The sequence below is a fragment of the Barbus barbus genome (assembly GCF_936440315.1).
Source record: "Barbus barbus genome assembly, chromosome: 24".
Taxonomy (NCBI): Eukaryota; Metazoa; Chordata; class Actinopteri; order Cypriniformes; family Cyprinidae; genus Barbus; species Barbus barbus.
Window position 1 is genome coordinate 4,748,604 of NC_136752.1, and position 14,507 is coordinate 4,763,110.

The window sequence follows — 14,507 nt, forward strand, 5'->3', positions numbered from 1 at the left end:
TATCCACTCCCCCCTTTCAGGCCCATTTCTCTCTCACTAGTGCTTACTTGCTTGTCTCCCAAGTAGAGTAGGAAGCGATCTTCTATGGGGTCTTTGTCTGGGTCCACTCTTATATAGAAACTGATGGACGTGACTGTCTTTAGCTCATCTAGGTTGGAGTGGGGATGAACTTCTACAGAAGACTGGCCATTAAATTTCATGGACACTTGCACCTGCAATTATAGAAAAAAAAGTTTCATTTTTACACTTACAGGCATTCAAACTCTTGTTGTAGTATAATATGGAACTGGCCAAAATGGCAAAATTGAGGTTCTTCAAGCTTGAATTGCTCCAACTCAAAAGGAATTTCTTTAGTCATAGGGAACTATAAAACTCAACGATATTAGTACAATATTTTTTAGTTTTTTTGTCATGTGATTCCCATAGTCCTGTAAATATAGCCCTTGCATTTCCATAGTTTCTTGTGTAACCCATTGCTGGTGAGTTTTGACAAGACTATTCGTGTTCATGTTCATGTTCAAGTCAAGTCTGTCAAATCTGTTATCGTCAAGTTCTCATGCTCAAGTCAAGTTCTGGATAGTGTGCAGTTTACACTTGTGAAAAATATTTTAAAAAGTACTTTTTACTTTTTTTTTAATTTACAACTGAAATACAAAATAAATATTGCTCTCACTCTTTTCACTTACGTCCCAATGATTATACCTCTTGGTCTCAGGTTTTACAGACTTGCTAAATATGTAGCATGCAACAGTGCAACTCATACGTTTTACTCCAAAACATTTAAAAATGTATTCAATACAATGTTTTAAGCCTTTCCAAGACACAACAAAGACACAAGACTATGCAGTTTTTTGTGAATTTTGTGCAATTCTTCACAGAGATTTTATTAAAATTTTTGGTAAGTCTGTGCAGAAAGGCTTTTATATTATTATAATAAAATCTCAGTGGAGATTCTGAATGTGACTGACTAAATGTGTTGCGTTTTATATGTGGATCAGTCAAGATGATGTTTATTTGTTTTGCCTGATGTACCTTCTTTGCGACGCTGCGGGCCTGTGCGATGAGTTCTCTGATTTTCATTATGTTTGTGGAGATATTATTAACAGGTTTTTTCTCTTCAACCACACGCAGCTTACTGAGTAGCTCTGGCACAATCTCTGACAGGTTTTCAACTAAACACATACAAATAAACATATGCAAACTGAGTTGGAAAGCATTTGCAACACTCTTCATAATCCTACACGAATTCAATAGTGGAAAAGGCCAAATATATCTGTTCCAAACTGCTGCCTTTGTCCATTAAAATTAGGTGGATATAGGAAGAAAATCTATGTGCTATGTAAATAGCGCTCCTCACACAAAATGCTTCAGTATACCATATGAATTAGAATGAATTAGAACATAAGCCTGAGAATGGTATACTGGAATAAGCATAAATATACATGGCAAACCCAAATTGTGGTCAGATTTCATTATACAATTTTTAGCATTATTCATTTCAATTTTTTTTCTCATTTGTAATCAACATTTGTTTCATCAGCATGATATAATTTTGTATTTTAAAAATGAGTAGCAGTCCAAACACTGTAAATGTGTCTATAGTTTCTACATATAGAACATTCAAAAGCTACTGTTGCTACCTAAATTATATTTAAATGGTACTGCTACTCAGTTGAGTGGAGGTGAGCAGGGCTACCATACCAGCCTTTCCGGCGGACAGAACAGTGCCTTCAAAAGCTGCGGTGGAGTACACCTCATTTTTCATGTTGCTATCCCACTCCTCCACTCTGTTTAAGATGGGTGTCACCATCTGCAACACTTCAGCAGAGCGGTTCAGAGTGCCCTCAGCCACTTCCTGAGTGAACTGCAAACGTTTCGGAGTTCGATCTGAGACAACAACACACAAAAAGACAAACTTATTCACAAATATGTATTATAACGCAAATGTCTGTAAATGCACATGCAATACTAGCACAGAAACACAACTGGTCTGCTGTCATTGGGAACTCTGACACAAGCAGTCTCTATACTAGTTCTAAACTTGACTGGAACTCTTCATGAAGGTTTTAAACCTGTTTTGTTTCGACTAAAGGCAAATAACACTCCCCATGGAAAAAAAAAATAATTAAAAGAAACAATTTTGTTAAAATAGTATTTCCAGTATGTCTGGAATGACGTGAAGAAACAGAACAAACTGAGACAGACTAAATCCAGAAGAACTGTGGCAACGTCTCCAAGATGCTTCAAGAAACCTACCAGCAAAGTTACAGTACTGTTAAAAGTTTTAGGCACTTGTGTAAAATGCTTTAAAATGAGGATGCTGTCAAAAATTTTAATTGACTTTATTTATCAATTAACCTCTATTAACTAAATTAAATCAACATTTGGTGTGATCATCCTTTGTGTTTAAAGCAGCTTTTGCCCTCGGTGCACTTGCTCATAGTTTTTCAAGTAGCTTTGCAGGTAGGTTTCTTAAAGCATCTTGGAGATGTTGCCACAGTTCTTCTGGATTTAGTCTGTCTCAGTTTGTGCTGTTTCTTCATGTCATTCCAGACAGACTGGATGATGATCAGATCTCCGTGTGGAGCACTGGCTGTTTTCTGACTCCTTGTGCAAACAACGATATCTCACTGGATTATTACAATTAATGGCAAAATTAATGTTTGTAAATGTAAACTGATATTTCCTACTGACACACAACAGCAAACGATAGAACTAACTGACTTCAAACTATTTTTTAGCAGGTAAAAATACAAGAATAATAAGAATATATAAAAGTAGAACAGAAATATGAAGTGTAAACATATAAAAACAGAAATGCCAAATTCAGAACCAAAGTTGTCAAGACAAACAGAGATGGTAGTACAACATAAGCAGGCATGGAACCATTTATTCTTGCCTTTATGAATTGCACTGATGTCACTAATGATCTTAGCTATTTTTTTAGAGGAGCTTTCCATCATTTCATTGGTCTCTTCAATGTATTTCTTATTGTCAAGGACTGTGGATTCAAGATCTGCAAAACAAAATACAACACACATTCCGCATTAAAATAACTTCTAATCCACAACTACTGTTTATATTTTAAACTTGGCAATGTGTACTATAAATATTATTGGCTCTTATGACGAAGTGTTTGTGATGTTCCTCATTTGCAAGATACTGTACTATTAATGTACTATTGCCAATTCTATGGAAATGTGGAGCAAGTTTTATCCGAGTAGAAAAAGTAGAAAAAAGCACTTTCTCTGTTTTACCTATTTGCTTAATGTTCAAGGACGAGGCCTCTGAGAAGATATCGTTACTCTGAGAGCGCCTGAGGTTCAGTTGAGAGTTTAATACATCAACAGCCTGAGAGAAATATCAGAATACATTTGAAGTAACCACATTAACCACCTTGCACAGAGATACATTGCCATTCAAAAGTGTGGAAATACAAGACATTTATGTTTTTGAAAGAAATTGATTCTTCTTTTCACCATTACAATAATTCCATTCTCCTCTTTTAAGTATCTTGGAGTCTTGTGCAGATACCATGAAAAATTTATGTTAATCATTCAGAAATATTAATATCAAAGTATGCTTACGTCATGAGTACTGCTGGAGATGTTGAGAGCGGTCAGGGCAGTGATGTTAGCATCATCTATGTTTTTGACAATATTGTCATACACATTAAAGGCGTTCAGGGCTTTCTGTACATGTCCATTTGCATCACTTCCTTTCAAATTACTAAATAAAAGAAATAAGACCATAGCAATTGTCATCTGAGTGCTGGAATGATGCAACAGCCGTTTTGTGACACTCATGGATGAGAGTCTATCATACAGGTGGAGAAATAACATTAGTCACTTCTGGTTTGAAACTCACTACTGAAGTTCTTCAGCATGTCTCTGCAGATCATCAGCATGTTCCTCGGCTCTCAGAACTAGATCTCGGTCTGACTGAGACAACTTCTCTGTCTTTCTCTCCAGTAACACGCGAGCCCCATCGATTTCTGCATGCTGTTCTCTCACATTCTTTACATACAGATTGAATAAGACAAAAGTAACAATAAATGCATTCATTAAGGTTTAAAGGGGTTAATTGAAAATATGGAATAAGCTGTTCAAATGTATAATATAAACTCTTAGTTTTAATTTGCATGACTACAGTAGGTTACAGTATATGCTGTGCAGAAAGTTGATCAAATGAAGATTTACCGTGATCATATCATCCATCTCAAGGACAGTCTGGTTTGCCTCAGAGACGATTACCCCAGCAGTAACAGTACTTTGATTGACACTGTCATAGGTGTCTTTCAGACGCTGCTGCTGTGCCTGAGAAAAGAAGGAGATGTTTCTGATCACAATATAAACATTAAAACCTTGTATCTGACTGGAGTATTTTAAATAAATATCAGGTGAGTTAATACTAATTATTAATTACTCAAACCCCTTTGGTCTTGCACATTTATAATTTTTTTTAACACATTTTATGTGTGTTCGTAGTTCTGAACCAAATCCTCTTCCAAAGCACAGTGGGTTAGGGGCAATTTTATCCATTAGAGTATGCACGGATCTGCACTTCGAATTTCCACCAGAAATAGTAGACCATCTGGGTAACTTTTGAATGCAAATTTCAACATACTACAATTCACACTTCTTATCTTGAATATTTAGGATGAACAGTATTCACTTAATTACACCAAACCTGCCACACAAAAACTAAATCACAACAAAAACTACTAGAGATGTCAACCACAGTTGAAACTGAAATTGAAAAGAAGATACCTCTCTCCTCTGTAGTTTGAGCTGGTTGGTCTTGTATTTGTTGAGTGCCTGTTGCAGTGTGTCTTCAGCTTTGTTGAGGAGATCCTGAGCTTGAAAGAGTCTGGAGGTGAATCGACCCAGCACTTCTTGCATTGGTGACAGACGCCCCTGTGTAGTCATCAGAGTTTTCTCAAAATGGCGCACACGTCGGAACACTACAACCAGACACAAAGGCAGAAGCTGAATGAGAGCACATAAACACACAAGCAGAATTCAGTTAGAAGTAAACAAAAAAAAACCTCACATTCATGGGCCTCGGAGGACTCATTAATAGCGAGTGGCTCTTTAGAAGAGAGGTCCAGATTTTTCATCCAGCCCAAGATCCGCTCGGCTTCTACTATTTTCTGCAGCTTTACCTGAGGATCTATCTCCTGATAGACACCGTATAATTCCCAATCCCTGATCATAACTAAAATACACACACACATACAAATGTATTATGCCAAGATAAAGATTAGACTCAGAACATAACTAAACACAGAATCAAATAAAAGCAGCTTTTTAAGATACAAGAAGCTTAATTGAATTGTATTCACAGTATTATGTTGTATTTCTGTTTGTTCTTTGAATGTACTGAGCTGCCATGACAATTCAATTTCCCTTCGAGGATTAATCAAATGTATCTAAATCTAATTTTTTTCCTCATTCTTGCCTGTTTCCCATCACTTCACACAGCTCTGACTGGTGTAAGATATGTAGTGGTTAAACAGTGGTTGAACAGAACATTTACCAGCACATTATATAGTACACCCAAATTCAACTTTGTTAATCTAATTTGTACTGCAATCAGGATGACTTAATTTGGGCCAGACTAATGTGGAACGGTTGGCAACTCTGAAGGGAGTTTGCTCCAAGTACTACTTAAGAAAGATAACAGACAGCTTTCTCCAGGTAGTAGCCTACAGACCACCTAGATATTCCCCAGCGCAACAAAAACAAAAAATACTGAGTTCACAAGGTCTCATGTTACCTTCAATGAGATCATTGAGTGATGAGAGATTAGCAATAAGCGTCTTTGCTAGCGTGGAGCTATCAAGTGTGTCTTGATCCACCCGTTCTCCCAATAACTGCACTGTTTCCTCCTGACAAAATAAAACAAACATCTCCTCATTTCACCTGGAAGAACACGAGAAAGCACCTGTTCACCCTAATGCAAACAATGCAGCATGAAGGATAGAAGAAGCTGGATAGATGTACAAGGAGAATATAATCATATCAGCTTTTTCATACCATTGTTTTTATTATTCATAAACTGAGAGACTGGGTTGTGTCATGCCATGCCATGTGTAGAATTTTTTGTTGTCATTCCTCATGCTTTATAATGGCATTACCGTAGACACAGACAACAGCTCAGCTTCTCATTTTGTAATTACAGTAATTCTGACATGACGTGAACACAGAATGAGAAGAATATGAAAGTTAGGAAAAAGACAAAAGGCAATATTATTTTCATGTGAAATTTGGTCACAATGTAACGGTAAAGGGTGTCATTAAGCAACTTTACACCTTTGGGCTGTACTGGTACTTTGGTAAATCATGATGATCTGTACGGATTGGCATGATTATGGTTTCTTTTTCTATTGTGATTCTGCAAAATTAGGATTAGTATGACAAGTGATCAAACCTGGCGTCAACATGTTACTAAAGCACAGTTCTACTGTCCTGGGCTGCGTTTCCCAAAAGCATCGTAAGCTTAAGTACATCGTAGACCCATTGAAATATGATGCTTTTGGGAAACGCAGCCCTGATCGTTATACTGAAATAAATACTGAATATTGTTCAACTGAAATGTGTTATAATAGTCATGCCACTTCACCATTCTCATAACCATAAACAATTTTCTACACGTTGAACTACAAACCCGATTCCAAAAAAGTTGGGACACTGTACAAATTGTGAATAAAAACAGAATGCAATGATGTGGAAGTTTCAAATTTCAATATTTTATTCAGAATACAACATAGATGACATATCAAATGTTTAAACTGAGAAAATGTATCATTTTAAGGGAAAAATAAGTTTATTTTAAATTTCATGGCATCAACACATCTCAAAAAAGTTGGGACAAGGCCATGTTTACCACTGTGTGGCATCCCCTCTTCTTTTTATAACAGTCTGCAAACGTCTGGGGACTGAGGAGACAAGTTGCTCAAGTTGAGGAATAGGAATGTTGTCCCATTCTTGTCTAATACAGGCTTCTAGTTGTTCTACTGTCTTAGGTCTTCTTTGTCGCATCTTCCTCTTTATGATGCGCCAAATATTTTCTATGGGTGAAAGATCTGGACTGCAGGCTGGCCATTTCAGTACCCGGATCCTCCTCCTACGCATCCATGATGTTGTAATTGATGCAGTATGTGGTCTGGCATTGTCATGTTGGAAAATGCAAGGTCTTCCCTGAAAGAGACAACGTCTGGATGGGAGCATATGTTGTTCTAGAACTTGGATATACCTTTCAGCATTGATGGTGCCTTTCTAGATGTGTAAGCTGCCCATGCCACACGCACTCATGCAACCCCATACCATCAGAGATGCAGGCTTCTGAAACTGAGCGCTAATAACAACTTGGTTTGTCCTTGTCCTCTTTAGTCCGGATGACATGGCGTCCCAATTTTCCAAAAAGAACTTCAAATTTTGATTCGTCTGACCACAGAACAGTTTTCCACTTTGCCACAGTTCATTTTAAATAAGCATTGGCCCAGAGAAAACGCCTGCGCTTCTGGATCATGTTTAGATATGGCTTATTTTTTGACCTATAGAGTTTTAGCCGGCAACGGCGAATGGCACGGTGGATTGTGTTCACCGACAATGTTTTCTGGAAGTATTCCTGAGCCCATGTTGTGATTTCCATTACAGTAGCATTCCTTTATGTGATGCAGTGCCGTCTAAGGGCTCGAAGATCACGGGCATCCAGTATGGTTTTCCGGCCTTGACCCTTACGCACAGAGATTGTTCCAGATTCTCTGAATCTTTGGATGATATTATGCACTGTAGATGATGATAACTTCAAACTCTTTGCAATTTTTCTCTGAAAAACTCCTGTCTGATATTGCTCCACTATTTTTCGCCGCAGCATTGGGGGAATTGGTGATCCTCTTGCCATCTTGACTTCTGAGAGACACTGCCACTCTGAGAGCTTTTTATGCCCAATCATGTTGCCAATTGACCTAATAAGTTGCAAATTGGTCCTCCAGCTGTTCCTTATATGTACATTTAACTTTTCCGGCCTCTTATTGCTACCTGTCCCAACTTTTTTGGAATGTGTAGCTCTCATGAAATCCAAAATGAGCCAATATTTGGCATGCCATTTTAAAATGTCTCACTTTCAACATTTTATATGTTATCTATACTCCATTGTGAATAAAATATAAGTTTATGAGATTTGTAAATTATTGCATTCCTTTTTTATTCGTAATTTGTACAGTGTCCCAACTTTTTTGGAATCGGGTTTGTACTTTCTCCTATGCCAACTTCATATGCAGACACTAAGTAAGCATACAGTGAGCAAGTGATTTTCCTAAAAACTGCTGGCTTTGTAATGCTACTGCATCAAACCTGTGGCACTATCAAAGTCTAGAGGCCTGTACCATAAAGTTAAGGTTGAGCCAAGCCTAGATTTGTGGTACGATTACTTTTGTGTGATTATTTTTGTTTATTTCATGTTGGACAATTTGTTTTGATTCATTCTTAAGTTTTGATTTTAATGTGATGTTTGTTTTATGGCCCATGCGCAGATTGGGATGCGGCAGTTCATGTTGGTGTTGTCAAAGGAAAGTTGGCTCCAACAATAAAAAGTTATATTTTGTCTGTGTATGCTTGCTTTATTTTAACTCTCCTCATAAGAGTCTGGAGGCTTCCCATCTTTTCCTCAAAGCCCCTGTTACAGTAACAGACTGCATGGCTAACCCGTCTTCTAGATCTGTATATCACAACTAGATTTTGTACCAAAATGTAAAGCAGTCCATGTCCTTGTGCCTTTGTCTTGTACAGTATTTTAGCTCGTAGTTTTGTTAGCATCTCCTGTTCCCCTTATTAGTCCCTAATTTTCTGCATCCGTGTCTTATTAGCCTTGTTAGCCCTTGAGTATTTATAGCTGTTGCATTTCCATTGTTCCGTATGTTGTTTTATAAGTATAAATATAGTTGTAAGATGTGGCTTTTGGTCCTATTTCCACACAACAATTATGTACTTACACTTCTTGTTTTTAAAAATGTCATGTTCGTGAAAGGGTGTTATTGTACTATTCAAACCCAGACGGTTAGGAATTGTTTGGCTTTTGTCAAACCAATATCAGTTCTGTAACCCTAAGTTTATTCAACTAGTGATACAGGCCTCATCATTGACAAGGTTGGCATGAGTTTAAAGTGGGAGTGATTGGTGACGTAAGTGGTGCAGAAATTACACACTTCACCTTTAAGGAATTTCAGAATAAATGAATAAATGAAATCAGGAAGTGTTGGAATGAGAGGCACCTCTTCTGCGACCAGTTCCATGTCAGTAAACAGTTTTTGTGTTTCTTCCTCCAGACGCCCTGTATCTGCTCTCATCACTGCATACTTATTTCTCCAGCCTAAAAACTGATCCTGTTACAACACAGTGACCGCAACATACACTATTTATTAAATATAACATACTCTGGATGCATATTTCTGTAAACTGTGTGCGGCTTGTGTGTGGTTACCTGTAATCTGTGTGCAGTGTAGTTGTAGTACTTTAATCTGTCGTTGGCAGCAGCTCCTGTAGAAATGTTCAGCACGCTGTTTCTCACTTGGTCCAGAGTTTTGTTGGACTGACGAATATCTCCGATCAGACTCCAGATACATGCATCACAGTCTGGGAGGTGGTGAGGTTTATAAATCATACTGGGTTATCATATTTTTAATATGGCTCTATGATGTTCTGGTAATTCTCTATAATGTTCTATTTATTTGTTTGTTGTACAAAATCATTTCTAACATTAGAAAGTGAACTGTCAGGAACATATTAACAAATTTGCTTAATTTTGCTGTTTTGTCTTTTGTGTCATTGAACTCACCGTTATTACACTCGCTGACTTTCGAGGCCTCAGGTAGACACTCTCCTGTGTGCATGTCACAATTCTCCTCAGGACAATCACATTCTGAGAAATAGAAACACACAGTACACATTTTGTTTATTAAACATTTACACAAAAAAGAACACCCTAAGCAACTACACATCCTTGATGACAAACAAAAGGACAGTTAAAATTGTTATGAAACAGAGGTAGCGGCAGGTCGAGACATTCCAAGTGTAATGGATTATTGAAAAAGAAAAAAGATGCAGGCACTTCACTTAACAGTGGAGGCACATTACAGACAGAAATATCATTTTCATATGGAGATTCATTTATGACACTTTGATTAGACATTATGAGGTCAAATAAATAAATAAATAATGCATGGATGAATTGATAACAATGAGAATTTTTTTAAATAGATGTGGTTTAATTTCATACTGACTTTAATCCTGAGTCGTTTTAAACATATGTAAAAAAGAAAATCAAAATGATGATATTTCACTGACGTTTTGAATGAAATAAGGATACACAAACTATCAGAAACAACAAAAAAAGTCAGTTATTTCTATATTTTACTGCAGTGTGTCAGTAGGAAATATCAGTTTACATTTCCAAACATTCTTTTTGCCAATAACAATAATCTAGTAAGATTTTTGTATGCACGAGAAGTCTGCCAGAAACATCCACAAAGATTTGATTTCACCATCATCCAGTCCATCTGGAACGATATGACACTAAATCACCCTAAGCAGATGGGGTTAAACTATTTGAAACATTTTCTGAGAAGACAATTATTACAACTGTTACCTCTCTTTTATTTCCTGTTTCAACACACCAAACTCAAAACTAGCTTGGACCACAAATGTGGTTGGTATGTTAAGAGGGAGATGTTGATGTCATAGGAAATACATCATAAATGTAAATCCATGTTCTTATGTGCAGATGGTCAAGCGGCTGTGTGGGTGTGTAGATCCCTTAACGAAATTATGAATGATGGGTTGTGGGAACAGCTGTTCAACTGTTCTGCTTGGGACAAGGGTGATGAATAGTGCCCCTTTGCATTCTCCCACCAAATTCACAAGCCATGACTGTGTTGTTTAAATTACTTAAAACCATTGCTAAGTGAAATTTTCACTGCTAATCTGGGTTACACTTTATTTCGCTAGTCCACTTTAGACATTCTACTAACTATAAGTAACTTTGTAACTATATGTCAACTACATGTCAAATAATTCTCATTAATTTGCAACTACATGTCTACTAACTCTCGGAGTGGACTGTTAGGGTAGGTTTAGGGTTAGTAGAATAAGTTGACATATACTTGCAAAGTTTCTCATACTCAGTATGTTGTATGTTTTGGACCCATCAAAGTAAAGTGTTAGAAGATATTAAGCAGACAGTCTACTAATACTCTAATGACTGCTAGTTGACATGTAGTTGCAAAGTTACTTACTGATAGTAGAATGTATAAAGTGGACTATCACAATAAAGTGTTACCCTGATCTGCTGTGCACTTTCATTATATTTGACCCTGGTCCACAAAACCAGTCAAAAGGGTCAATTTTCTGAAATTGAGATTTATACATAATCTGAAAGCTGAATAAATAAGCTTTCCATCGATGTATGGTTTGTTAGGATAGGACAACAACATTTGGCCGAGATATAACTATTTGAAAATCTGGAATCTGAGGGTGCAAAAAAATCAAAGTATTGAGAAAATCGCATTTAAAGTTGTCTAAATGAAGTTCTTAGCAATGTTTTTGAGCATTTTGTAAAAAACGATATAACCAAATAAAAATGTCTGTAGCTCTTGAACCCTAAGGTCTATATTTAAAAATCTGGTGTTGTTTGAAACTAGACACTTGATCCTTTGTTACTCTAGAGTCATAATAACTCAAAATTAGTATAGCAATAGAGTAAAACAAGGTAAAATATACATGAAATTGACTCGCGATATGTTTTAATGAAGCTCACTAAGGGAAAAATGGATGAGACTTTCATGCCAAAGGCCTGAAAACACCATAAAGATAAAGCTGAACATCTGACCATGTTTTGACTCAAATTTGAGGATGATACTCCCAAAAATGTAGTTTCTGTAAGCTTTTATTTAAAAAAAATCTAGGCGTCCTTTCAAAAAAGCCATTTGGAGACCCCAAATAGACACTTTGTAAACAAATGTCCAAATGAGTCAAAACTACATAATACATATATGTATATCAATTCAGAACTGCTCTGCCCACCAAAACACACAATAAAAAACTATTTCTGAACAGCATTTGTAGTGCTGACTCATTTAGTCATTTGGTTAGTCTACAAATGGCATTTTTGAAAAAAAACGCCTAAATATTTCCTGAAATAAAATATGAAATAATAAATTTTTTATAGGTAAAGACTTACAGAAAGTACATCTTTATGGTATTTCATTTCAAGAAAAGCTTTGGAAAAGTCATTTGGATATTTTATTTCAAGAAAAGTCTAGGAATCCTTTCAAAAATGCTATTTAGAGACTCCATAAGACACTGCATACTACATATGTATATCAATTCAGAACTGCTCTACCAATGAAACCACAAAAAAACACAAAACTATTTCAGAATTTGAACATAACTAAACAGTCTTTATTCTGAACAATTCCAATAATGAAAACAGTGAACCAAAACAGATTTGATCATTTTTGAACTAGTGAAAACACAAAACATGCAAAATACATTGTTTTTACAACATTTGTATTTTTTATTTATTTTATATGGTGAATATTACTATTTTACTAATATAGTAATAGATTACTATTACTAATATTACTAAATAATAATAAAAAAAAAACTATTTACAGTATTTACAGTGGAGGAAGACGCTCTAGCAGCCACTAAAATGGTTTTTTTCTGACCATCTGGATTCACCAGACCTCTGAAAAGACAGGAAAGAGTGAGAGAAAAAGAGTGAGAAAGTGTGTAAGCAAAACAAATCAAACTTGCAACACTGTTTACATTTTGTACACACACACACACACACACACACACACACACACACACACTAACCGGGACATACCCACAAACAAACACACCCACACGAACAAAACTCATGTAATCCCCTCATATTATCCCTCTCCGTTGTCATTTTTAGAATCTAAAACAGCTAACATGAAACAAAAGCTGCAAATAACTACATGATAAACACACATAAACATTCAAGAGGAGGGTGGAGACACTTACGTGCTAATGCTATCCACGCTTCCCAGCGATCTCCGTGCGTTTTCGGTTACTAAATTAGCCATTTTGTCTCCCCACGTCCTCCAAAACACCACCAAACGCCACAGAAGCTCTTCTCAAGTCGAAGATCCATGATGGAGAGATTCAGATGTGAGCTTTGGACAACATCTGTTCGCTGATAACCAGTCTGTGTAGCGCCGCGACGCCATTATGTGTACGCTTCATGCGTAACCCGAGAGCGCACGAAAACACACGGACAATACGCCGAGCTATTCTCTAAACAATCTTACGTAAACTATTCAAACTGTCAATCACTGTAAACGTCCTTGTGGTTGGCTAACACTTCCATCCATCAAAACTGTGCTGGCGAGGCATTGGCTGGCTTCAAACACCTCTATTGTGATGTGTCCGGATTGACACCTCGCTGACCCATTCACGGACGCGCTTACTGTCCCGGGTTATAACAGCTCCTGCGATTGAAGGAGAGAGACGAGGGAGGGCTATTCTTACTCGGAAGAGACGATTCTGCTGGAAATAGATGGCGTTTCAAAGCTGGAATCCGAATTATAATCGATATTTATTGGAAAATGGACGCTATCGATAACTATAACTCGAATCGCTTATGTAAACAAAGGAGGATCTATCGTGTTTTCCCCTATTTTTTCGTTGTTTTGGATTAAAAAGTGGATGCATTTTGAAGAGTGGACCCTTCTCTTGAAATGTATGCTGGTGTGTCTTGGAATAGTCTGAGCTGACCAGCGCTATTGGCGATCAAACGTGAGTACTGCGGTTCGCTTTGTTCATTTTAAATGGCCGGTCTTTCAGCATTTCTGTTAACCCTTTCCTCTCTGGTGTATTGATTTCAAAAACAAGCTCAGATCGTTAATCTTGAGTGTTTTAGCTTTCAAATGATATATAGTTAATGATAATTGATTGAATATTGTTCTAAAACAAAGGTAATAAAAAGCCCGACCACGCCCGACCACGCCCTTCCGGCCCGCCCACGGGCCGATGCGGGTTAACAGGTTAGGATAGGACAACAACATTTGGCCGAGATATAACTATTTGAAAATCTGGAATCTGAGGGTGCAAAAAAATCAAAGTATTGAGAAAATCGCATTTAAAGTTGTCTAAATGAAGTTCTTAGCAATGCATATTACTAATCAGAAATTAAGTTTTGATATATTTACGGTAGGAAATTTACAAAATACCTTCATGGAACATAATCTTTACTTAATATTCTAATGATTTTTGGCATTAAAGAAAAATCAACTATTTTGACCCATGCAAAGTATTGTTGGCTATTGCTACAAATAGCCTATACCCATGCTACTTATGACTGGTTTTGTGGTCCAGGGTAACATAAAGGTTCTTTTGAAGTCTTGAAGAGTTTGGTTTGAGTCTTTTGAAACCATAACATTTAGCTTTTAGAATTGTCTTGTTTTGTTTTGTTTG

General features: G+C 36.8%; 2 protein-coding genes across 5 annotated transcripts in view; one reads left to right on the top strand and one right to left on the bottom strand.

The window, feature by feature from the left end:
* The window catches only part of LOC306843379 (laminin subunit alpha-4-like), a 59,227-nt gene that overhangs the window by 22,869 nt on the left and 21,851 nt on the right, over positions 1 to 14,507 (bottom strand). Inside the window, exons 1-16 of one of the 3 annotated variants that reach the window (XM_079374836.1) lie at positions 13,056 to 13,353; positions 12,675 to 12,750; positions 9,841 to 9,924; positions 9,487 to 9,638; positions 9,278 to 9,388; positions 5,779 to 5,890; positions 5,053 to 5,217; positions 4,770 to 4,963; positions 4,200 to 4,316; positions 3,868 to 4,016; positions 3,588 to 3,729; positions 3,258 to 3,351; positions 2,900 to 3,016; positions 1,702 to 1,887; positions 1,033 to 1,172; positions 48 to 212 (exon numbers count right to left, since the gene is read on the bottom strand). In XM_079374836.1, the coding sequence (XP_079230962.1) occupies positions 48 to 212; positions 1,033 to 1,172; positions 1,702 to 1,887; positions 2,900 to 3,016; positions 3,258 to 3,351; positions 3,588 to 3,729; positions 3,868 to 4,016; positions 4,200 to 4,316; positions 4,770 to 4,963; positions 5,053 to 5,217; positions 5,779 to 5,890; positions 9,278 to 9,388; positions 9,487 to 9,638; positions 9,841 to 9,895 (1,899 nt within the window). In that variant the 5' untranslated portion in view covers positions 9,896 to 9,924; positions 12,675 to 12,750; positions 13,056 to 13,353. Of the gene's footprint in view, positions 1 to 47; positions 213 to 1,032; positions 1,173 to 1,701; positions 1,888 to 2,899; positions 3,017 to 3,257; positions 3,352 to 3,587; positions 3,730 to 3,867; positions 4,017 to 4,199; positions 4,317 to 4,769; positions 4,964 to 5,052; positions 5,218 to 5,778; positions 5,891 to 9,277; positions 9,389 to 9,486; positions 9,639 to 9,840; positions 9,925 to 12,674; positions 12,751 to 13,055; positions 13,354 to 14,507 lie in introns of those variants that run through there. The other 2 variants (XM_079374835.1, XM_079374834.1) reach the window with 2 other exon arrangements.
* The window catches only part of LOC306843385 (uncharacterized protein), a 53,114-nt gene continuing 52,167 nt past the window's right edge, over positions 13,561 to 14,507 (top strand). Inside the window, exon 1 of one of the 2 annotated variants that reach the window (XM_079374850.1) lies at positions 13,561 to 13,829. The gene's annotated coding sequence lies outside the window, so the exon portion shown is untranslated. The remainder of the gene's footprint in view (positions 13,830 to 14,507) is intronic. The other variant, XM_079374849.1, reaches the window with a different exon arrangement.